Genomic DNA, 25,176 nt, shown 5'->3' with positions numbered 1-25,176 from the left:
ATTTTCTTTCCTCTCCTTTCAGATCCTCCAGAATTTGTCACCATTACATGCATCAAAGCATAAAGACAATTGCATAGCTGCCTCAACTGAGAAACCTAATTTGAGCTCATCTTCATTGCAGAAAAACCCTGAAGCGAAATTATTTGTTGTCATTTTCCATTGGGAAAATGTGTCAGCTAGGACGGGTTTGTTCCCACCCTCAGTGGAGTTTTTTTTTCCCTCTACATGGTAGTTCTTCAAAATGGCTGACGGGGGCTCTACTGAGCATGCTCCACAAGATGACTCACCATGTTAGTTGGTGCTTTTGTCAACAGTAGACTAAATGAGTATGGGCTCGGTGGTTAACAATATGGTGCAGTTCCGAAAGCAGTCAGGGTCTCTTTAACTCAAGAGCACTTGAATGGACATCTCATAGTTTCACTTAGACATGTGTTTCTCCCAGTCATATCTGATATTGGACTCTTGAATGTATATTTTACATTTAAAATGTTAAAAATATTGGATCAGCCTTTTCTTGTGTAACTCTTGTTATTGAGAATGTGATTAGCTAGCTATATTCTGAAATTAATTATATTAGTAAGTATACTGGGTGCAGTGAGTTAACAACACATGAGACTTTTATGACCCTAGATAAGGCAAAAGCTGTAGCCTACATAACCAGAAGTATTAAAAAAGGAACACTGTAGCAGTAATGTAGCTTATGAAGGAGACAAATGCCATGTACATGGTTAAAGTCACCTCTGGAAGTGATTGGACTCTTGGAGAGGGTTTTGTTTGAGTAATACCTAACTAGGCTAGTGGTTTTGACCCCTCTGTTGTTTAGGAGGGAAGCACAAAAAACATTAGGAGAAGGAACTCTTCAGCTTTCCCAGCCCAAGATGGTGAGAGTGCTCTCAGCTTTACAGAATTGGAGCTGAGTTGGAGTTGCTGTTTGTGTGGAACTGTGGGGAGAAATCAAGAGGCTAGGCCTCAGGAAAGGGTTGTGAGGCGCAGTGTTTGGTGCTGGCTGATGCTGTGTGTCATTTGAGTCAGAGAGATAAAAAATGTGGCGTCCCTTTAAATGCTGTAGCCTAGATGAAAGTCTGCACTATTGCTGTCTGTGGATCAGAGATGAATGGATGTCTTTTCTTCTTGTGCTGCCTCAGTCAACTCAGCCAGACAGTGTTTACAGGTTGTTATCGAGACGTAAGCTGTAGGCTACTCTTTATTTTCAAGCTAATGTTTATTTTGCTTTGTTTATTGGATGTGCATGGTGTACAAGGTGGACAGGAAGTACTAATCAATACTGAAATCAATCAATGACGTTTTGTTGAGCAATATATGTAGCCTTCTTTGCATTCTCTGAATTTCGCCATGATTTTTTATAGATGGATGGTTTTTCATAGATGCACTGCAGCCTTTATGCTCTCAGTAGAAATCACAGTAGACTGTTTGCATTGCTCAGCTGTGCCACATTTTGTGAAGGATTGCTCATTTCAGTGGCTTGGATGAGAGAACGATCTCTCGGGAGTGATGTGTGGAGGTTAAGGATCTCTCAGCTACTGGCCTTCAGAAAAGTCTTGCCCCGCCAAGAGCCACCAAGTGCCCCCAAGACCCCTTGATATTTTCTCTTGTAATTTTTGTACAAGCACTGAGAAGCCTGCGTGATACTCACTATCTCCAAGTAGGAGGAGAAAAAAAATAGAAAAAGAAATTTGAACTGACTGAGCATGCTCTGTGAGCCTTTACAAGAGGGACCAACAGAGGGAGCTGCTAGGTCACATGACCACCGGGCAGGGTGAATGTGTGCATGCGGGGAGGAGGAGGGGAAAAAAGAGGAACAATCTGTTCGTCACTCTCCGTCTTTCCCTCAATGGAGGCCATCAGAGAAAAGGGCCAGGTGTGATGCTCCAAGGCAGGCCACCTTTAACAAGTGGAAGACAACCTCTCTGCCTCCCAGAACAGGTTCTGAGAATTCTTGCTGTTTACAGATGCACGAGCTGCTGTCTCCTCTTCACCCCCCCCTCTCTGTCTTTCATTCCTGCCAACTGCAACTGAGGCCGGGTTGAAGCTCTTCTCTCTGCTCTTCTCTGCCTGGGCTGAGGTGAGCGTGAGGTTCCATTCTGACTCAGGAAGACAGCAACTACCAGGCTTGAGTGTCAGTAGCTGCATCTTGGAACAAAAGGCCTGACCAACCCCCTCTCTGTCACCAGCCTCCCTCTCAGAGGTAGAGCAGGACGGCCATGTGTGTGCATTGCTGAAGATTACTGCTCGCTGAGGCCAGCTACTCTGGCGGCGGCTTCAATTGCAGGCGATCTGAAACCTGACAACTCTCAATCCGTCCGTTAAGTCCTCATCCACACCTTAGAGAGGAGGGGAAAAATCCAGCGGATTAAATCCTGTCTTGGTGAAGAGATAGGTGGCCCTGATGCCAATGTGTTGAATTTCAGGGTGAGAGCTGTGGATTGGATTCATCCTTGCCGTCTTGATACAGTTGTTTTTTCGTTCTGCTTTTTTTTTGTGGCTTGTTTGAGTTGGAAGAATTTGGCTGCCAATCGTTTTCCTGCAGGCCAGTAGCCCATTTGCATTAGGGTGTGGTGGGATTTATGGTCTCAGTAACTACGAAGGCAGCAGTATCTTATCTCCTCATTCTTTGGTTTCTTCAGAGAGTGAACAATGAGGGCTTCAATCAAGGCTTTGGAACACTGAGATACAGTTGACCTGAGTGTTGTCAAACAATCCAATTCAGGCTAAATGTTGAAGAAGGGAACATAGGCCAAGGCTTGTTACTAAGATGGTTTAAAAGCATAATCTGCCATATTTACAAGCAAACTGCTTTCTTGCTCTGATTCCACAATGTTTTTTCTTCCAGCATCAGAGGAGTCTTTAGAGTCTGTATGAAAGTTTCACTGTAACTGTTGGATCCCTTTGAAGGAGCAGTAGGGCCTGTGAGTACTCTGCAGCAGGAAATAAGAATGCACTGGACAGGAAGGGCCTAAAAGAAACAGATCGCCTCAGTTCTGCTGACCAGTCTCTTTGTAAGGAGCGGAGCATACATTGTTTGGAGTTCATTGCAACTGCCTGTAGATGTTGTCTTTTTTCCATTTCCTACAGTTTATAGCAGAGTACAGTTATTTTCACTAGTGCTTTGATCTGTGACTTTTTTTAAACCTTTTTCTTGTTGTCTTGTAGTAACTTTTTTTTGTAACTTTTTATCCATTTTTTTAATTTTGTGTGAGAATTTCCATATTTTTTATTTATTCTCTCTCCGTGAAGGATTGCTTTGGCTTTAACTAGAGTGTCCTTCATACTGTGGTGTGAAGACCAGGTTTGGCAGGAGGGAGTGAAAATGTCAGTATATTGTTTAGGTGTTGTTGACATGACATTTAGTCAGTTTATTCAAGCATGTGTATCACATGAATGGCATGTGAGATGATCGAGAATACTATTGTCTTCTGTAAAGACTGAAGAAACTTTACAGATGTGTACAAAACAGAGTGTTTTGTAGCCTTTTGGCTTTTTTACTGTTGTTTTAGCTTAAAATGTACTCGATCTCCAAACCTGAGGCTTCCCTTCTCGCCCTCAGTAGCATGAGCAATTTGTCTGCTACCACAGGCCTCATCGTTTCAGACGTCTGTCTGGGAACGGTGAGTGGGCAGCCTCAACTGTGAACAGGTTTGTGTATACGCTGCGTTCCACTGACGTGACGCCACAATGTCAAGCGTTGCCCCCATTTTCCCATGGCATAGATGAATTTGTTTTCATTGATTTACATGGTGTCTAATGACTGGGCACTGTTGCGAACAGGACAGGCTAGCCATTTGCTCTACCCTAAGGTAGCGGAGTAAGCTGATCCTGTCTTTGAACAGACAGAAATACCTCTGCTTCAGGAGCCTGCTATGTGCAGTCGTGCAAAACCAAATGGTTCGGTGCAACAGCCTTTTGACATTTGTAAATAATGAAGTGATGGGCCAAGTGTATTTGATTTATTACGTTGAGTGAATGTCAGCATACTGGTTGTAAATGGGAGAGAGAAAGAGGACATAGGTTTGCTTGGTCATTGGCTCCTCCATTTAGCTCAATACATAGTGCTCTTCACATCCACCACTCAAGGGCTTTACTGGATTTGTATCATTTGTTTTAAAAAAAAAAAGGTAATCCAACCTAGGTATGAAGAGAACATTATATCAATATTAAAATATTTAATTGCGTGGAATCTGTATTTAGGCCTAGTTAGGTTGCCACTGGCTGAACATGGTGACCATACTATCATAATGGTAAATGTACAGGGCTGTTGGCAGGCTTCTGTTTAGATGGTCAGGATGTATGTAGAGTAGAGAATGAACTAGCAGTAATTCAGGCAAGCTCTGCTCTTGCGCCCCCTAGCCAGTGGAAAAATACACCATCTGGTCTGCTGCTGCCAGTAAACAATCTGGGTTACGAAATGGCGGTGAACTGTCGTTTTGCCTTTCCTCCTCCCTCCCTCCCTCCCTTTTTTCTGAGCATGCTCTTTTTTCTGCCTGTAGGGGGAGGGCTCTGTACAGAAAGGCCTGATTTCTCCCCATGTTAAGAGCTAGTCAGCTCTCCCTCCATGTTTTGTTGTATTTGCCAGTGAGTATTGGGAGCCCATTTGGGAGTTTGTAAAGCAGAGTATGTCATGTTTTTGGATCCACAAATGCTTCAGAAACTGACATCTTATCTTGGAGACCCATCTTGTCCCTTGTCTCATCTTGGTCCATGCCTTGTCATTTCATTTGCTTATATTTTTTAAAAGTCTCAGTTACAGTTAAATTGACTGAATATTTGAACATAGGCTAATTGGCAGATAATTTCAGCTAACTTTATTATTCCCAAAAGGAAATGCGAGCTGATGACCATTTCTGAGTATGTGTGCTATTTAGGCTGCCCTTTGTTTCCCAGGTAGAATGAATAATGCTGTTAATGCCATATATATCAGGTGGCCTTTTCCCTTTTCTGATGTGATCAAGACAGGCTTTGAAATGTGTTGAGCTCTCGTGCTGAGAATGCCAACGCAGGATTGGGTTGCAGTCACTGTGGCTGTTGGCTGCGTAGAGGAAGAGAGCAAACATCTACGCGTTAGAGTGAGGAGGTGCTGCCACATGGTGGAAACCCAGGCCTGACGTGTTTGAGAGTCGGTGTGTGTCGAGAGTGGTCACCTTAGGCAGGTTAGCTGACCTGGCAGTTAGTCAACGTGGTCTAGCAAAACTTGGCCTGTCGATTCAAAGCCAGCGTGGAATTTGGGGCCAGAATGAGGGGGTCCAGATCTGTCTCTTGCTGCTGGATGTCCCTGTGTTCAGCCTCCTCTGTGTAACCAGCCATGGAGTAACCTATCAGTAAGGTGTAACTTAGTGGTTGGAGATTATTGAAACTGCTTTGGTGGCAGACGGTGTAGACTTTGTGAATGATCTTGCGGATAAAGCTGCTTTGAAACAGCCTTTTGTGTTTACTATTCTTGGCAAGAGAAGAGAAAAAAGCTAGATGACACCTCCTGCTGATATATATTTATGGTTGGGGACTTTCTTTCATTAGACTCAGTCGCTATAGTAGCGTAGTTGTTTAATTCCACAGAGTTTACACTCTTGGTTTGAGCTGTGAGTCATGGGTGGAGAATTGTTTTTCAGCCTAAACCTCTGCTACTGCTCCTGTCATGATCTCTGTTCTTTGTCCATTGTACCATGAAACTCTAGGCTTGGGTCGAATATGCTGAGCTGTCATGTTCAGTAACCTTTCTGGGTAGAGGCAAAGGTCCCACCCCACCCCCACCCCCACCCCCCCCCCTGTCATTACGCTCCACCAACATTTAGATTATTTGTGTTGGGTGAACACTGTCCACTGGTTTAAAACGTAGTTTGTTCAATTCACCTGAAGGCAGTCTATCCATAATAACTTTCATAAGCATTACACCCTTTGGTATAATTAAGGATTCTGGATTAATGAAAATCCTCTTCACAGGTGAGGATATAGCCAGTATGCATTCAGTATGAAGATATATATTTTAAAATGTTACTCTCTTTGGTGAATCTTCAAGTGTGTGATTATGAGTGTGCAGAAGAAGCAGAATCCCAGGTAGAACTGGGAGCGCCACCGAAAGGGTCATCCACAAGGATTAATGAAAGCCAGTAGGGATTACAAGGGCCAGCTGGTGATGGAAGTACAGGACACTAGCCTTGTCATTGTCACTGTGGTCTTGCTTACTGCAAAGTCTCAGTGTGGTCTACGAAAGGAAAAGAGAGAGGACTCTTATTATGAAATGGCTCCCCTGGTGGTGAGAGAGGGAAAGAGAGAGACGAGACGAGAGAGACCTCCTTTGTTGAGATCAGCAGCTAGCAGCGCAGACATTTTCTTGCGCCGTGTGGCGGAAGGCAGCTGGTGTGGCCGCCAATCAGATGACAGGCTTGTGGAATGGGGTGGGGGAGGGGTGCGCAAAGGACTGAATCTTCCTGTAATTGCAGCACCTTCTGAACAGCCTCTTCCTCCTGCTCTCTGCTGGGCCATTAGGACTGAAGCTCTTGTAGATCTAGAGGTCTAGCAAATGAGTGAGTGTGCTTTCCTATCTGTAGATGATCTCCTCTTTGCATGAAGTCTGTTGAGCAATGTTCTTTTTCAGCTGTGTGTGTGTTTTTAGACGAAAGTAGCATGAAAATCTCTTGTGGATTTCTGAGAATAAGCTGTCACTCTCATGCTCCTCTCTCCCCCTACAGGCATTGAGTAATTAGAATCAGAGGTGACTACAGTATCCTCAGTGAATAAGCCAGTGAGGATTTTGCCATGTTTTGAAAGGACAAACATAACCTCTTATCACAGACAAGAGAAGAGGCAGAAGATGCCCAGGGAATAGGGAATGGAACAGTACTTTAGACTGTACAGAGGTAGAAACAAAAAAGAAGGTAACATGGGAAAATGGCACAAATGATTTATCTTCTCAAAAGCAGTCGAGCCTCCCTGGCCTACTACCATTTTGTCACAGTAAACCACTCCGTCTTTTACTAGGCAAGTCGACGGTTCCATATTACAGGGAGCTTCTCAAGGACCCTAACAGTACTGTTGGGTTTGAGTGGGAACCACATTTCAATGCAGTGCTGTACGACTTGCCTAGGCCTGAAGGAAACAATGGGAGCAAATAGAGGATATCTTTGAGGAGATTGTTGTTTTAGGGTAGATTGCCTACCTTGAGAAGAAACTCTCCGATCCCTTGCTTGCTGGATATTTTCCAGGTAGATTGTTATCTTCTTCTTGTAGAAGAAAGACACTTGGAATGTGAGCGAGTAGGGGAGAAGTAGGACCTTCCTCCATACTTGTCTCAGTTCACTGTCTCCGTTTTTACCCCAGCATGCCCTTCTTGCAGCTTTGCTAGTGCCCTTTGATTGCTTTCACTGTGGTTGGTTGTGTGTGAAGCCTCAAGAGAGAGAGTGTGTGCCTCGGCTGCAAACCCTGGCTGCAAACCTTAAGTAGCACTGAAGCTGAGGCGTCCTGAGCTGCGGGACTGGCCAAGCAGCTGTGGGACTACCCTACATTTGGGCCAACTGCCAAGGAGAATAACGCCATTGGTAGAATGGTATGGTGAGAGCCAGACAGAAAGGATGAATGTGTGTGATAAGTGCATGTGTGCGTGTGTGTGTGTGTGTTGTGTGAGAGCATAAGAGGGAGAGGGAGAGGGGAAAAAGGGGGAGCAATCTCAGGCCTTTGAGACCATTCAATCTTTGTTCCTGTTATTTGGAGGCTGCTTCGCAAAGATTTGGTTATCATCTTTTTTCATGCGGCCACTGTCACTGTTTTACACAGGATTCACAGACTTTCAATCTTGCTGTTGCTTTTCAGTGAAGAGTCTTCATATTAATTCAGGTTATTTTCCCCTGATCCTTGGAATATATATTGGTATAAATTATGCAAAGCGCTTAGTTGTTGATTGCTTCCGCAAATCTGTATTAAAAATTGAAGGTGACTGGTTTTAAGTAGGAAGTAAATTGGCTGTCTCCAGTAGAAAACTGGAATGCTTCCACCTGCAGGCTCTCCCAGCCAATCAGATACCTTGTTCCTGAGATGTTGTTGAAGTGATCTTGTTCAGCCTATGCTTAACCCTTCATCCAACCATAAAGTGTGAGAAGACTATTCTCTCTGGATTTGATGGCTTGTTGAGACTTTTGAGGAATTGACTTGATGACTGTTGGATCTCTCAGAGACAAGGAGTGTCTGGGAGTTTGTAATGCTAATGCTATTTGAAAACAAATGGTGGATTGTTTTTTACCAAGTTGAAGTTCTCTATGTTCTTCTTCGCACTGAACAGTGACAATCCTGCCAACTCAAACAAGAATATGTTTGCTATCTATCTGAATGTTTGGGCAAAATTAATTTGCTTCACATGTACAAACAGGAAGATTCAGCAAGGCTACTACCCTGACACCTTATTTCCTTTGCACACTTGATCTGTTTTGAAAAAAAGATGCATTCTAAAATAGTATAATTGTCATATTCATCATGCATATTGACCAAAAAATCTAATGGTGCATTTCCCTTCACCAGCCCACAGGTCTGTCCCTAGGAACTGTGGGGAAGGGAGAATTTATGAAAACAGAGGGAATGAAAGAGCCTCCCAGTGACCGAGACGGTAGGCCTACATCTAATCTTCTATCTAATACCTGTTCCATTGTAGCCTCTCTTTAGTGCCACTTATAGTGCCCACAACTAATTGACCAGAGTAAAATAGCTTGCTGTACTCACTGATCAATAGCATCTTAAAGGAAATTGGTTGATGTTTGTGATGGACAGTGTTTTTTTTTGTGCCAGAATTATGAGCTCAGAATAATAACCATTTTACAAGTTTGAGCTGTTTGCCAGATCATATCACAAAAAATGTAGAGTTATTAATTGACTATTATTAATCATGAGTAAAAATGTCCATTGAATCCACTGCATTCCAGGCTAGAAAGTCTGATTTTAGTCTACTATCTGCTACAACGTTACTGTATACAAACTTTTTTGTATACTACAACATTGCTGTATACAAACATTTGTTTCAATTCCAGATGAGCAAAGCATAAAGTTAGTTGATATATTTTGTAGACAGACACAGACTTCAACACAGTCTTCAGAGGCTGAACACTAGTTTTCAATCAAAAGAATTAGTAAATCACCATTGTATAACAGTTTACACAGCACAAATATGTTATTTTGGGATCAGTATTAGCTGCCATCCTCAGTCATTTTAATCGTAATTAAAATCTGTGGTGCAGGGGCAGGCAATGCTCATTTGGACCGGCTCAGTGATGCTTACAGAGTGGACGCGGAGATCAATGGGACACACGAAAACACAGATATGGGGAAAAGCCACGGTTCCGACGGGCGATCGCGGCTCACGGAAAACGGGGTGATTGAGATCGATCCCCCTCACGGTTCTGTCATGGGGAGTAACGGCTACGTTCTCAGCAAACCACAGCAAGACACAGCGGCTGCCCAGCACAGGACTAACTGGTCACCCACGGGTACCACTACCGCTGGACACGCCGCCAAAACACTTCCATCGGCAGCTTTGCGTGCCTGCACACTGGGCACCCAAAAGACTGATACCAGTGTGCTTCCTGCTTTGGGAGAGGGGAAGATCGACACAGAGACTAAAAACGGCACAAGCCTCAGTACCCCTTCTCCACCCGTTATACACCGAGCACGCAAAACTATGTCACGGCCAGCCTCCAACCAGACACTAAAGGTAAAGCACCAACCAGTAGAACCACAATTCCAACAATTCCAAAATGGTATTCCTATTAAAGTATAGTTTATGACCAATCTAGTGAAATATAATTGGTTTGATTGTAGGCAAAACCTAAATAAATGTCTAATTTCCATTCCATCAATGTACTGATTTGGAAATGCTCTCTCCTCACTAGATTCTAAATAGGGAAGTAAAAGAGCCAAACATAGTGAAAGATGAGAGTCCGGATACTCCAGAGGCAACGAAGCCTCAGCAGACATCACCCTCCCAGAACCAACTACCTCAGAGCCAAATCAACGCAACGACCATGCCGACTGCTACACTTGCCAAGCCACAAACAGGTTATCATCTCCACCACCATCCATCGTGTGCTCTTAAAGAGAACTATGCCTATGAAGTAGTGGTCTATAATCAGACATTTAGAACTTTAGAAGCTAGAGTTCTGCTAGGACCTATAGGATTGGACTGATGAAATTATATTTCATGTCTGAAAAATGGTCAAGAAAGTCTGTATGTGAAACTGACTTTGTATATTTGTAATCAATGCACAGTGCCATGCTCTTTGATTCTCATCAAGAATCTTTTTAAGCGGATGGCACCAGCATCTTTATATATGCTGTAAAATCTTGGTTAACTGTAAAGCAATAACATTTCAACATTTTCAAAATAGATCTATAATCCTCAGATTAAAAAATAAATTTATTTGTTTCAGTTACAGTATCAGTAAGCCTTAAGCACACATGACTCCTCTTTCTCTCTTCTGTAAATATATGACTCTCTCTCTCTTCTGTAACCTGTTGCTGCACTGTCTCCTGTCACCATGACATGATTCAGCTCTAGCTGTGCCCTGGTTTCCATGGGAACAGATTAAACAGATATTGCAGGGGACTGACTTAAAATGACACATCCAACTGCTTACTGAGGGTTCGCTTTTTTTTAGCAGGCTGGATGAGCCATTTATTCATATTGCCCTTGTTTTAGTGGCCAGTTTGATGTAAATGAAGCACTTGTTTATAAATGTTTTTGATGACGTGGTTTCATGTTTAGTGCGATCTGTCTCCCAACAGTAGTAGTTGTGTCAAAAAAGAAGAAAAGGAAGATGGGAACGTACAGCTTTGTTCCGAAAAAGAAAACCAAAGTTCTGAAACAGCGGACCATGCTAGAGATGTTCTCTCATCTCTCTCAGTCCCCACCTAATCCACAGGTCAGTCCTCACCTTCACAAATAACGCCCAAGAAGCAAAAGGCAACACAGACCAACACTGGTATTGAGAAGACCTAAATGCTCAAGAGGAGGCACATGGCAGAAATAGCAAGGGATACCTCCATTTTATCTGAAAGCAACCACAATTTTTTGCTGTATAAATGAATTGTCTCTTGGAATTCCTGATTATAGTAACTATGGATACCTTGATTAAGCTTATGTGTGCATAATATTGGGTGTATTTGTTTTATTCAGTGGATGGAGCAAGTGATCCTAAAAGAAATGTTTGTGTACACAAAAAATTACCTTACCACCAAGTCTAGCCTGTCCCTCTCCTCTACTAGATTTTCCTCCTTATGCACACAAAAACGTGTCTGTTCAGAGTTACTTGCTGCCTCTAATACCATCTATAATATAGTACAACAGAATAAAACAAGGGATGGACTAAGATGGATATCAAACATATATTGATAGCAAGTCCATAAAATATATTTTTTAGGGCTGTCAGTCAATTAAAAAATGTAATCGAATTAATTACATTAATTAATTGATTAATTACAGTGATTAATTAATGTAAATTAATTGCACATATAATTTTTGCTGTGAAAGTATTTTAAATATTTAAATTAAAATGAATCATTGAATAATCAGCATTAGTGACATTAAAGTTCAAAAACTCTTTTATTATCTTTTATTATTATTTTCACTGTTCAAATAATGGCCATAATAATCTATGATATGACCTAATATGCTGAGGAAATAAATTAAAAAGTTCTTCGGGAAGAAGTTTTCACATACAAGGCATTTCAGGCCACAGATATAACCTAGGGGACACAATGAAAATAAATGAACACTCCCCTCAATGTCAACACTTATTTCTTTGCATTGATGTGCGACTTTAGAGTTGACGAACTCCGGTGATATGCAAATTCCTTGCTGCAGACATTGCAGAAGACTTTATTTTTATCAACACCATCAGGCCGTTTTTTTAAAAGTAAATGTTCCAATCAATGATCTAGGCAGCACATTTTTTTCTCTCTCCTTCATTTTACAGTCTAATGGTTACTGACTAGAACGGCTCGGGATCAAAGGTCATACAGAATCGATTAATCTGCGCTATTTTTTTTTTAGTTATTTTTTTCTCAAATTAATTAATCCAAATTAATCAGTTATTTTGACAGCCCTAATTTATTTCTCTCTGAAAGTCATGCTTACACACTTTTAGGAATAGATCTCAGATCCATCAAACCTGCTTCTTGGCCATCAGATTACTGGCTAAATAAGTATATGAAACGGTCCAAGCTGTATTTCTTTATCTATGCTGCTTGCTACCCTCCTTTCCCCTCAGCAGAAAGATGTTGTTCATGTGAATGGAGAAAGGGTGGAGAACGACTCTGTGGAGGAAGAATCCGAGGAAGAGGAGGAGTCTGAGGAGGAGGAAGATCTAGTTGGAGAAGAGGCACGCAACGCCACCATGGAAGAGAGTCTGACAAAGCCTCCACCTCAGGTAATTTTCAGCATCACAGCTTCAAGACTTTATTGGGTGGTCCATCCAGAAATGTATGGTATTGTGGGGCTAGTATGTGCAGATTTACCTGGGTCTAGGTGGTGGAGTGGATATTCAGGAATGTGATGTCTGTCTGTTCTCCAAGGTGCCCCACGAGGAGCCGGAAACTGAGGAGTCTGGGGAAGATGAAGGCGAAGGGGAAGAGGAGGGAAATGACTCTGACTTGGTGAGCCAGCTTTAGATCAGGCAGCATACCCTGTGAATAGTTTCCATACCACCCATACCTTACTGTCAGTCCTGATCCATTGTCTGCACTTACAGAGCATCGGGTCCAGCTTGAAGAAGAAGTTGAAAAAGAAGGGCAAAGGAGACAACCCTTGGCTTCGACCTTCTAGGAAACGCAAACGTAAGATGAAGATGAAGACGGAGGAAGTACCTGGTACAGTGCATCTAACCTTGCTCCTGAGCCAGGGTCCCATGTTCTCTGGTGTCCAGACACAACACCTAGCCTCCTCTAGAGCAAAGGCCAAACCCTTATTTAGATCGTTCAGCAAAAATAACTGGAAAATGTTTCTCTCTGATCAGTCTGGATGTCAACATTTCTACACTGACTACTGAAGAACATCTGTTTTCAACTATCTTTGATGCATCTGACCTGACAGACTATTTGTCAGTTAGATGTTTTCGTCCTCCTCAATATTTATCCCAGTTACTTGGTTCCATCTGACTCCGAACTTTTTCCCATCAAAGGTACAGAACCCCAGACACACAATCCAATCCCAAGTCCCAGTCACACAATCCAGTCCCAAGTTTCAGCTGAGGTCAGTAAGGAATACACAGAGGTTCCCCTGGACTCCCTTAACCTGAAGGCTCAGGAGGAGCTGCTGACATCTCAGAGCAAAGGTCAGTCCAAAGGTACCTGATAGTTTCAGTCTTGGTACAATAAGGTATAGCCTCTCGAGTTATAAAATTGGTAAAGAAGGTACTGGAATCAGTATTAGATGTGTGATGAGAAAAAGCCTTTCATAAATTTGTCTCACAGACCAAAAGAAAGTTTTGAAGTATTTTGTTTCATGGTGGAATTGTCTTGGTCTGGGCTGTTTTGGTTCCATTGGGCGATGCGGAGTGCGAGCTCAAGCTGGATTGACATGCCAGGCGTGATGTTTCAGTGAGTCTTCACACTGCCCCCTGGTGGTGAGGTGTGTCACAAAAAGGTCATTGCGTGGAAAGAGCAGGTTATTCAGTAAATTTGTCAACATTTGTTGACTCTGGTAGTGCTACTTGTCTGCAGTGAGTCAGGAATGTACAAGCACTATAGTATTCACCTTTTCAGATGATTTTCTAGAAACTATTATTGGCCTTTTGATATCTGCATGGCAGCTCTTTCAAATTTAATTGAGAGATTTGGACATGTATCTTTAGGCATGACCAGTGGTCTTAAGGAGATGGAGACCGATATGGTACAGGAACTCCCATTATGTAGCTGCCGCATGGAGACGCCGAAGAGCCGTGAAATCCTCACTCTTGCAGATAGGAAATGCATGGCCACAGAGAGTGTAGACGGACAGGTAAGAATAACTGTAGAGACACTGGGATTGATTGATTTAATGATGATTCTGGACATTTTCTGTTTGTTTTTTCACTTGGTGCAACTGAGAGCAAGCTGCCTAACACTAATCATTTCTTCATTTAACTGTCCTCTTTTCACATTTTTCACCTCAGTTGACCAGGTGTCAGAGCGCCGTATTAAAACACGAGATGATGCGGCCGTCCAACACCGTTCAACTGCTGGTTCTGTGCGAGGACCATCGGGCTGGCATGGTGAAGCATCAGTGCTGCCCTGGCTGTGGTTTCTTCTGTAGGGCGGTGAGTTATTGGCACCTCTGTGTCCTTTAATCACATGTTTGTGCTGTTTTATTGCCATGCCTGAGCTAGCAATCTTCAACAGTTCTGCTTTTTATTTGGCTTTATCATGCTTGTAGTGTTGTACACAGCCATTATATTTCATTTTTATTGCACCCTTCTATTGAGATTTTGTTAGTCATTTATAAAACCTTCCCCTAATGCTTATTTCCCTGAGCATTAGGCAGGTGATTAATTGGGTTTTGACATTTTTTTAAAGATAGTTTTTTTTATACAGCAGTTTCCTCTAAAGTATATATTCAGAAGTTGTTTTCATGAGAGAAAAAAAAATCCCCTTGTGGCTTTAAAATGGCATAAATGTAACATACACCTTCCTCATTTCGGGAATGGGTTTCTGTCTGGTCCTGCCACCTCTCCACACACTGTTCACCTGCTGTTTGGATATTCTTGAATAATTGAATCAGGAATTGGATCTGCACCTTTACGACGCACTATGGGCCGATGCCTGAATTAACCCACTTTGGCTGTGATTAGTGGAAATCCAAATTCAATCCAAAGCAGGAATCCTTTTTTTTTGCTCATTGTATCTAGCCGACATCATATGGACTTGTTAACAAAGTTAAAAACGTGATTTTCACTGATGGTCTTTAAGGATCTGAGAAGCTAAATTGAAGCAAAATTGAAAGCAGGACCCATACTGACACTGGTGAATGTCTTCTGTAAGTCTCCAAACTTAAGTCATTCGTTACAACATTTTTGAATAGGTAAAGTTTTGTGAAGGACAACAAGGACTTCATGACATTATGTTGGCAATGTCAAGTATTGTTTGTGTGATGTATGCATGCATTAACAATGCTTGTAGCCAGAGAATTACCTTGAACCTTGAAATGGCAGAAATGTCATTGAATACACCATTCAATCTATTTTTTTTTTTTTTTTTATGTATCCAAATCCATCCAATTTTCCAATCAAGTATTGATGACTTAGAATTACAGAGAGAATTGCATTCCACTGCAAAGCTAACATAGCCTGACGAGCCAGACCCACATTAAAATGTAGGGTCTGGGCACTCACCGTTCGCAGTACTCAGTCCGAGGGGCGGGATAATCGGTTGTCTTTCAAATTCCCCTGCACGCAATAGGACAGCTCTAGTCCCATGCGTGTCCCACCAGCGGAGCTAGTTGGCTAGTTCAAACTTTTGCCAACTTTAATAAAAGCTTAACTCGTGTCGCACTGTTCGTCAACAGCAACATTATCTTATTCTTTTTTCAAGTAGCAGGGAATTCAAGCCAAACCGTTGCAACTCTGCCATCAATCATTATGTTAAGCCCGCCTAACAACTATACACGATTTGATTAGCCTGATAGAAGTTTAATTTTTTTAGCTCACAAGCCAACGGAGAGTTGCTAGACTAGCCCTGGCAGCAAATGTAATTTCCCTGAGCATTTCGGCCAGCGTCACGAGACGCCGTGGCGTAAATGTAATTTGCTGCCGCTAGGGTGCGTCTAGATTTCTAGGCTAAAGCAAACACCCACTTAAAGGTATTTTAAGGGATTCCAGATGACGTCATGTCTGATGATATTTGAGCCAAACACCAAACAAAATCCCAGAGAGTGAACTCCACTCCAAAGCTTAAGCCAGCTTGTCTTTCTCATCAACCCACAGGGGACCTTCATGGAGTGTCAGCCAGACAGCAATATCTCTCATCGGTTCCACCGAGCTTGTGCATCCATGCTTAAGGGCCAGAGCTTCTGCCCGCATTGCGGGGAGGAGGCCAGCAAAGCCAAGGAAGTGACCATCGCCAAGGCTGACACCACCTCCACTGTGCCCCCTACCCAGGCCCCCGCCACCCCAAGCACCTCTGAGGGTAGAGCAGATACCACCACTGGAGGGTATGCTCACAAAATCAAGGGTGTCTCAAGGGTAGCTTCATAAGCATCTGGGAGGGCGGAGGGTAGTAAAAGGAACTGTTTGCTATTCATTTGAATCAAGCAAACATGGAAAGGAAATTAATTTACATTTTTGTATGCACCTTGACATACTGCCCAGATTTGTGGACTTAATATTGCCAGTAACATGTTCGTACTTGATTGCTATTAAGTAAGGGATAGTGTATAGAACGCCGGTCATTAACAGAAAATAAATCCCGACAGGGCGATCAGGACCCCAATGTGCTAGCGGAGGGATCTTGTTTCGTCCTGGAGGGACTTATTTTCCGATAATGCGGAGTGATATAAAAGATGTGAATTAAAAGCACAAAAGAGCCGTGTAATAATACTTTTGATATGACTTCATAAATTAAACTGATGAGTGTTTATTCCCCTTTTGCAGGTCATCTCGCTTATCCGTGTCCAGTGAGGGCAGAGCAGACAGCACGCTGCCCAAACCTGCGGAGGTGGCAACCACGTCTCAAGCCCTGGTGGCTCCCAAACCAGGAGCCCCAGCAGTGGCTGGCATGCCTGTCCTGCCTGTCCTGCCTGCCCTGGGACCACCTAAAGAGACTTTGGAGAGCATCCTGCTGGCACTGGACACAGAGAAGTAAGACCCCCTCGTGTGGAACACCGTAATTGTGTTGTGGCACGTGATTAATCAAGTGTTGAGAGTCTGCCCTCAGCTGTTTTGATCTTCTCTCAAGACTCTTTGAGGTGCAGTGATGTACATAGAGGAAACACTGGAGGTGTGTCAGACTGTCTAAAGACAAGAGAGAGATGCAGCTGTAGGGTTGTCTCCACTCACATGGCCACCCACTAGGGCAGATTTAAATATACATCATAGTCGTAAACACATTAACTTTGCACAATTAATCCAAAAGTGCTGCTTGCCTCAAGGTAACAGCTGCAAATAGACCAGATCTGGTAATGTTTTTTTTTTTAAATAGTTCACCATTCCTTTATTATGCCATTCTTTCCTTCATTTACAGACCCAAGAAACTGCGGTTTCATCCAAAGCAGCTGTACATTTCTGCCAAACAAGGGGAGCTGCAGAAAGTCTTGCTCATGTTGGGTAAGAATTTATCACTTACTCATATATTCCATCAATCACAGTAGGGATGGGGCTCATCTTATTTAACGAGACATAGTTGGATTATTGTTAACATGACTTTTGTTTATTTTTTCTGACCAACAGTTGATGGCATTGACCCAAACTTTAAGATGGAGAACCAGACCAAGCGAACGCCCCTCCATGTGGCAGCCGAGGCCGGACACGAGGAAGTCTGCCACATGCTGGTCCAGGTAGAGCCTCAAATAGCCCCAATACCCTAACTTTTTTTAACTCTTCCAAATGAGAATGCTCCTTTAAAGCTCCTTGACAGGTGTGGTAATTCCATCATGTGGTTGGACTGCCAGCGAGTAAAGTCCATCATTACCTCTGCCATGTACTCATGTGCTCTAGTGCTCTAGAGTAATCCCCACGAGTAATTTGGGATTCTCCTGTCTGGCAGGCGGGCGCTAACCTCAACATGTGTGATGACGACCAACGGACCCCTCTGATGGAAGCCTGTGAGAATAATCACATGGACACTGTGCGCTATCTCTTGAAGGCAGGGGCTAGCGTAACACATAAGGTTGGTCATGGTTCCGGTACCTATGCATCTATAACATACAGTATATGGCAATTCAGCATTCTCTAAATAGACCATGGAACTTTACATAGTACTTATGTAACCTGATTCGAGTTGTCAATCATGCAGGTAAGCCTTGCACCTTGTCCCACAAACTTGCAACAACTTGGATTGGGAGGCGAGCATGCTCGCAAAATAATACCCATGGGTGCTAGCATCTGTCGCTAGCATGTCTCTGAATGCATTTACGTATTTATTGCACAGCTATTGTACCAGCTGGCTACCATTTCACTTAGTGTATTGAAAAAGGAGGAACTCAACTAGGGAGTGTGCTTAAGCAACAGTTAATAGTAGTATAAAGATATAAAGGTATAAAGTATAAACACATAGAAGTTTACAACTGCACGATTATAAGAAGGGCACTGTGAGTGCACTGACTATTATCTACAATTTTCAGGGTTCAGCATCTATAGGGCGGCTTCAGCCAGAGACAATAAAGTAACTTGGTTCTTCTCCACACAAATATGGATAGTGCAGTTTTTTTGCCTCTTGTTAAATATCTGTGTTGAATAGATATTTACCAGCCTCTGAGGAGTGTGTTTCTTATTTGCTGATAATGTGTGTTTTTTTATGACCTGATTTGTCATATTTCACACATTGTGAGTAAAGGACTGTGCTGTTTTGTGTGAATAGTGTATATTAATTGGTTTATTTGAGGATTTTATTTTGTCCTTGTAGGATGCGGAGGGTTCTACGTGTCTCCACCTGGCTGCTAAACTTGGGCATTTTGAGATTGTGCAGCACTTGCTGAGCACTGGTCTAATTGACATCAACTGTCAGGTGAGTACTTTCTGTGTCACATACCACAGTAATGTAGTTAACTTTAGGTCTTGGATTTTTAACACAACCGTGGAATTTCTTGAAAAAAAAGCCTGAGTTTCTCGGCCATAAATAATGTGGCACTCCAGTAGTGTGGAGTCAACAGTGTTACTGTATTCAAATTGGTAGAACAAGGTGCTAACACTGCAAAAAGAGCACTTGTACTGAAGGAAAACAAATGATATCTTTGTGTACATTCTTCAGATAACAGTGTGAAACTGGCCTGTCCCATAATACAATATTTATTTTTTGCAATATCTCAGGATGATGGAGGCTGGACAGCGATGATTTGGGCCACGGAGTACAGGCATGTGGAGCTGGTCAAGCTGCTACTCTCCAAAGGAGCGGACATCAACATCAGAGACAAGGTTCATATCTCTGGCACTGTCATACGTGCCCATGCTGAGGGCCTGGCTCTACAGAGTATGATGGCTCCAACGCTTTAACAATGCTTTAAGTCTTTCTTATGCTTTTAATCAGGTTTCCTCTTTTGTGAGTTAGTGGATGCTTCCACTTAAGGAAAAAGGCTATTCAGACCTAAGAGTTGTTCCCATGCTGGGAAGTCTTGAAGCTGCTAGCCCTTAAATGTGGCTCCTACTATTACTGTATGGAGGAAAGGAAAAGTGTTCTGAAGAGTTGTGGACTCTTCCCTTCCCTTCCTTCCCTATAGCTGTGCATTGAGAGAAATTCCCTCTTTTCCCCACCAAAGAGAACCCTGATGCAACCTGACCTCTTACCCTATGACCTTTTGGTTTTAGGAGGAGAATATCTGTTTGCACTGGGCAGCGTTCTCTGGCTGTGTGGAGATTGCCGAGATCTTTCTGGAGGGGCGCTGTGACCTGCAAGCAGTCAACATCCACGGAGACTCGCCAGTACACATCGCTTCTCGGGAGAACCGTCTCGACTGTGTCACGTCAGTCAAACACTGCTTTTCAGCAACCTGGATATACTATAAAGCACTGTGCACAAACAGTTAATGTGCAACCAGATAAAAGTTCTTTCGACGTTTCCTTTTGCAAGATTTGCAAGACAAAGCCTCTATATTTGGTTTTTAGTGGCCTATTAGTAACACAACAAATGTCATATAGTCTATAGCAAATGTTTAGATTGTTCAGATTCTTATTGGATGTTTTGTGAGTAAGAGTGGTTGGAGGTTACAGTTATTAGATGTTAGAAATAAGAGTGCTTCTGGAGAATCTGTGAGATTTAATTTGACAGCCTTTATTACAACACCTTGTGGTATCGCCCGATGCCACATGAAGTGGGGCACTTGTTTTAAATGGGTTCTCTTGGGTCCTCCACAGAATGTTCTTGTCCCGGGGGGCAGACGTGAGTTTGAAGAACCGTGAGGGGGAGACGCCGCTGGAGTGCTGCAGCCACAACTCCAAGGTGTGGAGCACGCTGCAGAACAGCCGCCGGCTGAAGGAGAGCCAGGGCGGCCGGGCCACGCCTGCAGAGAAGCTCCTCAACAGGTACCGCTCCCTCCCCTGGGGCAGCAGAGCAAGGCCCCGCGGGTCTTACCACTCCACACTCCACTTAGAGTTGGCCAGCTTATTTGAGTCTGTCTGTGCCTTCATTGGACTATAATTAGCTTTTTCCTCTACTGCTTCCTTTTTATGGTGCTCTGGTCTCTTTAGGGGTCCTTTAACAGTTTTCTGCTATTGTCTTACCAGTGCACTGTCTTCTAAATTTTTTTTTTTTTTCAATAACACATTTAACTGGCTGGATGTATTTGTTATTCCCCATACACTTGTTGTTTGTTTTCTCCTCCCCATCTCTCTTTCTCCCTCTAATCTTGTGTGCGTATGTTCATGTGTCTCCACTGTGCTGCATGTCTGCAGGGATATAGCACGAGGTTATGAGGCTGTACCTGTTCCGTGTGTCAACGCTGTCGACAGTGAGCCCTGCCCTGACAACTACAAATACATCCCTGACAACTGTGTTACATCCCCAATGAACATAGACAAAAACATTACACACTTACAGGTAAGCAAGAGTTTGCTACACAGTTAACAGCCACTCACACTTATACACATTTAGTCATATCCAAGCAGTAGATTTTAACAAGAGTTTTGTTTGTATGTACAAGTCAAATTAACACATATTTTATGCATGAACATAGAACTAGGTTTCAAATATCGCTCTGTTTCTGTTGACAGTATTGTGTGTGCAAAGATGACTGTTCCTCAACCAACTGTATGTGTGGGCAACTCAGTCTGCGCTGTTGGTATGACAAGGTAAGAACTCCTGCTGTGACTACGGAAGGGTTGCTAAGAAAATATTTGTTAAATCCTTTGACTCCTGTCCAACAAAAAACAGGCCACTTGGTGTGTCAGGTTATTTATGACTGGTGGTTATTTTGGGCAAAGAATTGCATAATAAATATGTTGTTTCAATAAATAGTCTATATTGCATCTTCATACATCTTTCAAAGATGCTTAGTCATGTGAAGGACAGGTAAACACACCTATGCAAAAGCTATTTATTCTAGATAGCATGTGTGAGAAAACAAACAGGTCACCCACTGTAAGTAGTCAAATTCAAGAAACAGCTGGCTTTTCAGGTAGTAGAAACCGCAGGGCTTCAGTCTTCAATGTTCACTCCTCCAGGAGGGCCATTTACTGCCAGAGTTCTGCACGGAGGAGCCGCCACTCATCTTTGAGTGCAACCACGCCTGCTCGTGCTGGAGAACATGCAAGAACCGCGTCGTGCAAAATGGACTACGGTAACAACTCGCCACTGACTGTTGCTTCACGCATAAATATCTATCTTACAGTATAATAAGGTCACCCTCAGTCATATAAACATATCACTGAGAAGACCCTAGGACTAAAGCACACAGTTGTATACTCAATAATGCCCAACACTAGCATAATATAGAATTAGACAGTGTACCAAAGGCTCTCATCAGTGTTAATGTACAGTATCATGCTGCTAGATAGAAGTCTATCCATTCATGTCCCATTCTCTTCCTTTCAGGTTACGCCTGCAGCTGTTCAGGACCAGTTTAATGGGCTGGGGGGTAAGGACGCTGCAAGACATCCCCCAGGGCACATTTGTCTGCGAGTGAGTCACTCCCTCTCTAGCTGATACTGATTTCGCTTTGTCATTTATGCTAATTGTTCCAGTGTTTACCATACATTGACTTATTTGTGGCGGCCCACCACAATATCAACATTGACCACCACACAATGATTTTCCTGGTTGTACTAAATTGTGCTTAAATCTGGTTAGAATCATAACTGTGCTGCACTAATTTGTTAAAAACTGTTGCATTCAAGTTAATTCTGCAAATCTACCACCACAAATAGAATTCAATTCTGTGGGAAACACTGTGTTCCATCTGCCATTGCGTCTTGGGTTCTTTGTCTGTGACTGGGATATCTGATTGCTGTCAATTTGTTGTCCTGTGCAGATATGTTGGGGAAATCATTTCAGACGCAGAGGCTGATGTGAGGGAAAACGACTCCTACTTGTTCAGCTTGGACAACAAGGTACTGACTACCACAATACTATCTTTGACGTCTAAGAAAAACATAAAACCATACCTAAAACTAACCTTACCAACGGCACCTCAGATCTCAGTTTTAATCCTTGTATTAAAAACTGAAATGTTTGAAGCCTGGCGCTAGCGTTGCTTTAAGGCAGCAGATGCTTTGAATTGCTCAAGGTAGGTCTTCGTTTGAGGTTAGGTTGCATTACTTAATCCTTGTGTTCCTAAAAGAGGTTGAGTGAACGCCCCATATCCCATAATGAGCCCGGATGATGAGCTACAAAGCCCCCAGATTGTTATGATGATGACTACTGATGCTGGTCTGGTGAGCCCACCAACCGTTCGGCAATCACCATAAACACTGTGTGTCTCATCTTCATATTGTTAAATGCCGCTGTTATGGAAGAAAGGCAGGAGGGAATCTTTTTTTTTTAGGTATGTGTCATTGACTGTGAATGGTTTCTTATATGTCTATGATGTGCGTGCGTGTGAGAGATGACCTCCATCTTGGAGAGAGGCAGTCGTACCCGCAGGTGACACAATTACTGAGCCTTCAGAGAGTGCTGTCTCAAAAGTCAAAAGTCAAAGTCAGCTTTATTGTCAATTTCTTCACATGTTCCAGGACATACAAAGAGACGAAATTACTGAGCACTATCGGTGAAGACAAGACATATTTTTCCAATTTAAGTCTCCACAAAAAAAAGTGTGTAAGAGGGCATATATCTCCACACCAAGTGTGTGGCTTCGCTGGTTGGGTAATTGAGTTTTAAACCACGACTGTGGTGGTGTGGTAATTCCTAAGAGAGACATCAATCCAAGTTTCACTTGGGTAGATTTGTGGTGCTTGTGGGCATGTAAGGTTGAATGATGATAACTTAACAAATTAAAAAATGCCAACTTTGCTTAGCCTGTAAGTAGCTAGGTCAATTGACCAGTCTAGGCTCACCACAATAGCATTCTAAAATTTCTATAACACAAATATTTGGTTTGGTTTCAATCCCACATGTGTCAGTCATGTAGGATGGGTTAGGTTAATTATGTCTGAAAATGCCAACTACACCTTTATTACATTACCTGTATAGTGCAGGTAATTAACTTCACCACATAGCTTAAACGCCAGACAAATGCACACACAAACACACATGCTCAGTGGCATAACAGGAATGCAGCATAAGCTTGTCTGAAGGTTTAACATTCTGCCATGCCTCATTGTGAGCGTGTATGTGTAGGGGCGGGTTGCACAAACAAGTCTCCGTCTAACAGCTCATCACAAAGTCCTTTTTATTCTGCCAACCCCTTGATGTTGCTCTTGAGGGAGATTGGAAAATAATAAGCTATTCCTTTGATATGGTTTGTGTTTATTCTCAGTGATTTGTTTGATGTGCCCACTTTTTCATATCCTACCTTAAGTGTGGCTCTATACCTTACACTTTCCTCCAGCATAGTGCCATTTGAGGTCCTACCTAGTGTCTAGCCAGTAGCCACACAGTTGGTTAAAACATGCATTTGTTCGATACCATGTCAGCAAGTAAGCATGGATTGGATATAGTTTAATACTCAACTAATACAGTTGTAGCGCAAACTGGTATGGGTTGGTAACCATAATCTCCTGTTGCCTTGCAGGTAGGGGATGTGTACTGTATAGATGCCCGTTTCTACGGCAACATCAGCCGCTTCATCAATCACTTGTGTGAGCCGAACCTGTTCCCGTGCCGTGTGTTCACCTCACACCAGGACCTGCGCTTCCCCCGTGTGGCTTTCTTTGCCAGCAAGAACATCAGGGCTGGCGAAGAGCTGGGGTACGAGAGGGATGCAGCACCCCCTCTTTCACCTCACCACACCACACCACAACGGCACTGTCTCTGTTAGTTTAAACATACACCAGAATAACTAGAACACCATACCCTATCAAACACGTTGGCACCTTACCATAACATACTCAGTGTACTTTTCATATATACCACAACATGCTCACATTCATACTTGTTAAAAGATAATAACAAAGTAGGCACTGAAACAGGAATTTAAAAATAGTGTGTAAAATCAAGTTATCATTTTAGCATGAATTAACCACGCTAGACTAAATGTTATCTGCATTCTGCAGATTAATCTGTGGTGGCACCACCACCTCTGTACTGCCCACTAGAGGCATATAATTGTAAATGCTCCCATAAGATACCAAGGTCATCAAAAGTAATTTGTAGGTTCAGAAAGCCTTCTGTCTCAGTTCTGTCTTTGTTAATCAATAAAAAGAATCATAAATTGGTCTAACACATGTTATGTTATTTTCTTCTCTTCTTCCTTAGCTTTGACTATGGTGAGCACTTCTGGGACATCAAGGGCAAGGACTTCAGTTGTCAGTGCGGCTCCACCAAATGCAAGTACTCTGCAGGTGGCCATGGCCCAGCGGCAGGCGGATCAGCAGCCCAGTGCCCTGCCCGACACCAGCTCCTCCACCACCCCCTCCAGCCCCTCCTGATCCTCCCCACGCACAGAGTGCTCCCTGTTGGGGCACACATCGCCATCACTGCCCCCCCTTTCACCTCCCTCCCTCCACCCTGCCCCATCCACTCCACCCTAGCACCACCCTCTCTACCAGCCAAACTCCACTGACTTGCTCACCCCCCCTTCCACACCAGCATGGAGGAACACAGAAACGCACACGTGAACCCCCTTACCCCCTCCAGCCCTAGCCCCCATGTCGGACCTAATGTCAAAGTCATGCCAGCTTTTGTTTTGCTGGGGTTCTGTACAGAGCGCCATGACTGAGGAAGCTAAAAACATTATGCATTTGGGCCAGGAAGTGCTTCCAGCGACTACGTCTTAGAGATAGCTGGAACGGAAGACGGCGATAGGGGGGGAATGTGATACTGTAATAAAAAAAAAAAAAGCCTTCTCTTTTTATTCTGATTTGTTTTTAAATCTGTAAGTTTTTTTTTTTTTTTTTTTATAGTTATTATTAT

The 25,176-nt window shown here is 43.0% G+C and overlaps 1 protein-coding gene across 1 annotated transcript; it reads left to right on the top strand.

Moving 5' to 3' along the window:
• Positions 1-1,816: 1,816 nt before the first annotated feature.
• On the top strand, positions 1,817-24,834 carry ehmt1b (euchromatic histone-lysine N-methyltransferase 1b). The gene is given in 28 exon segments (XM_048258734.1): positions 1,817-1,944; positions 8,521-8,605; positions 9,231-9,703; positions 9,882-10,047; positions 10,774-10,910; positions 12,258-12,416; positions 12,562-12,642; positions 12,738-12,855; positions 13,167-13,319; positions 13,839-13,984; positions 14,139-14,282; positions 15,945-16,171; positions 16,611-16,817; positions 17,200-17,282; positions 17,406-17,512; positions 17,722-17,844; positions 18,580-18,681; positions 18,984-19,088; positions 19,479-19,633; positions 20,025-20,192; positions 20,562-20,706; positions 20,880-20,957; positions 21,330-21,445; positions 21,700-21,786; positions 22,136-22,214; positions 23,837-24,012; positions 24,520-24,604; positions 24,606-24,834. Coding segments are annotated over 28 exon segments (3,852 nt in total). The 5' UTR covers positions 1,817-1,884; the 3' UTR covers positions 24,693-24,834.
• The last annotated feature ends 342 nt before the right edge of the window (positions 24,835-25,176 follow it).

This window comes from Alosa alosa, chromosome 12 (assembly GCF_017589495.1).
Source record: "Alosa alosa isolate M-15738 ecotype Scorff River chromosome 12, AALO_Geno_1.1, whole genome shotgun sequence".
Classification (NCBI taxonomy): Eukaryota; Metazoa; Chordata; class Actinopteri; order Clupeiformes; family Clupeidae; genus Alosa; species Alosa alosa.
The sequence above is the reverse complement of the archived record's forward strand: the minus strand, read 5'-3'. Positions and strand labels throughout refer to the sequence as shown.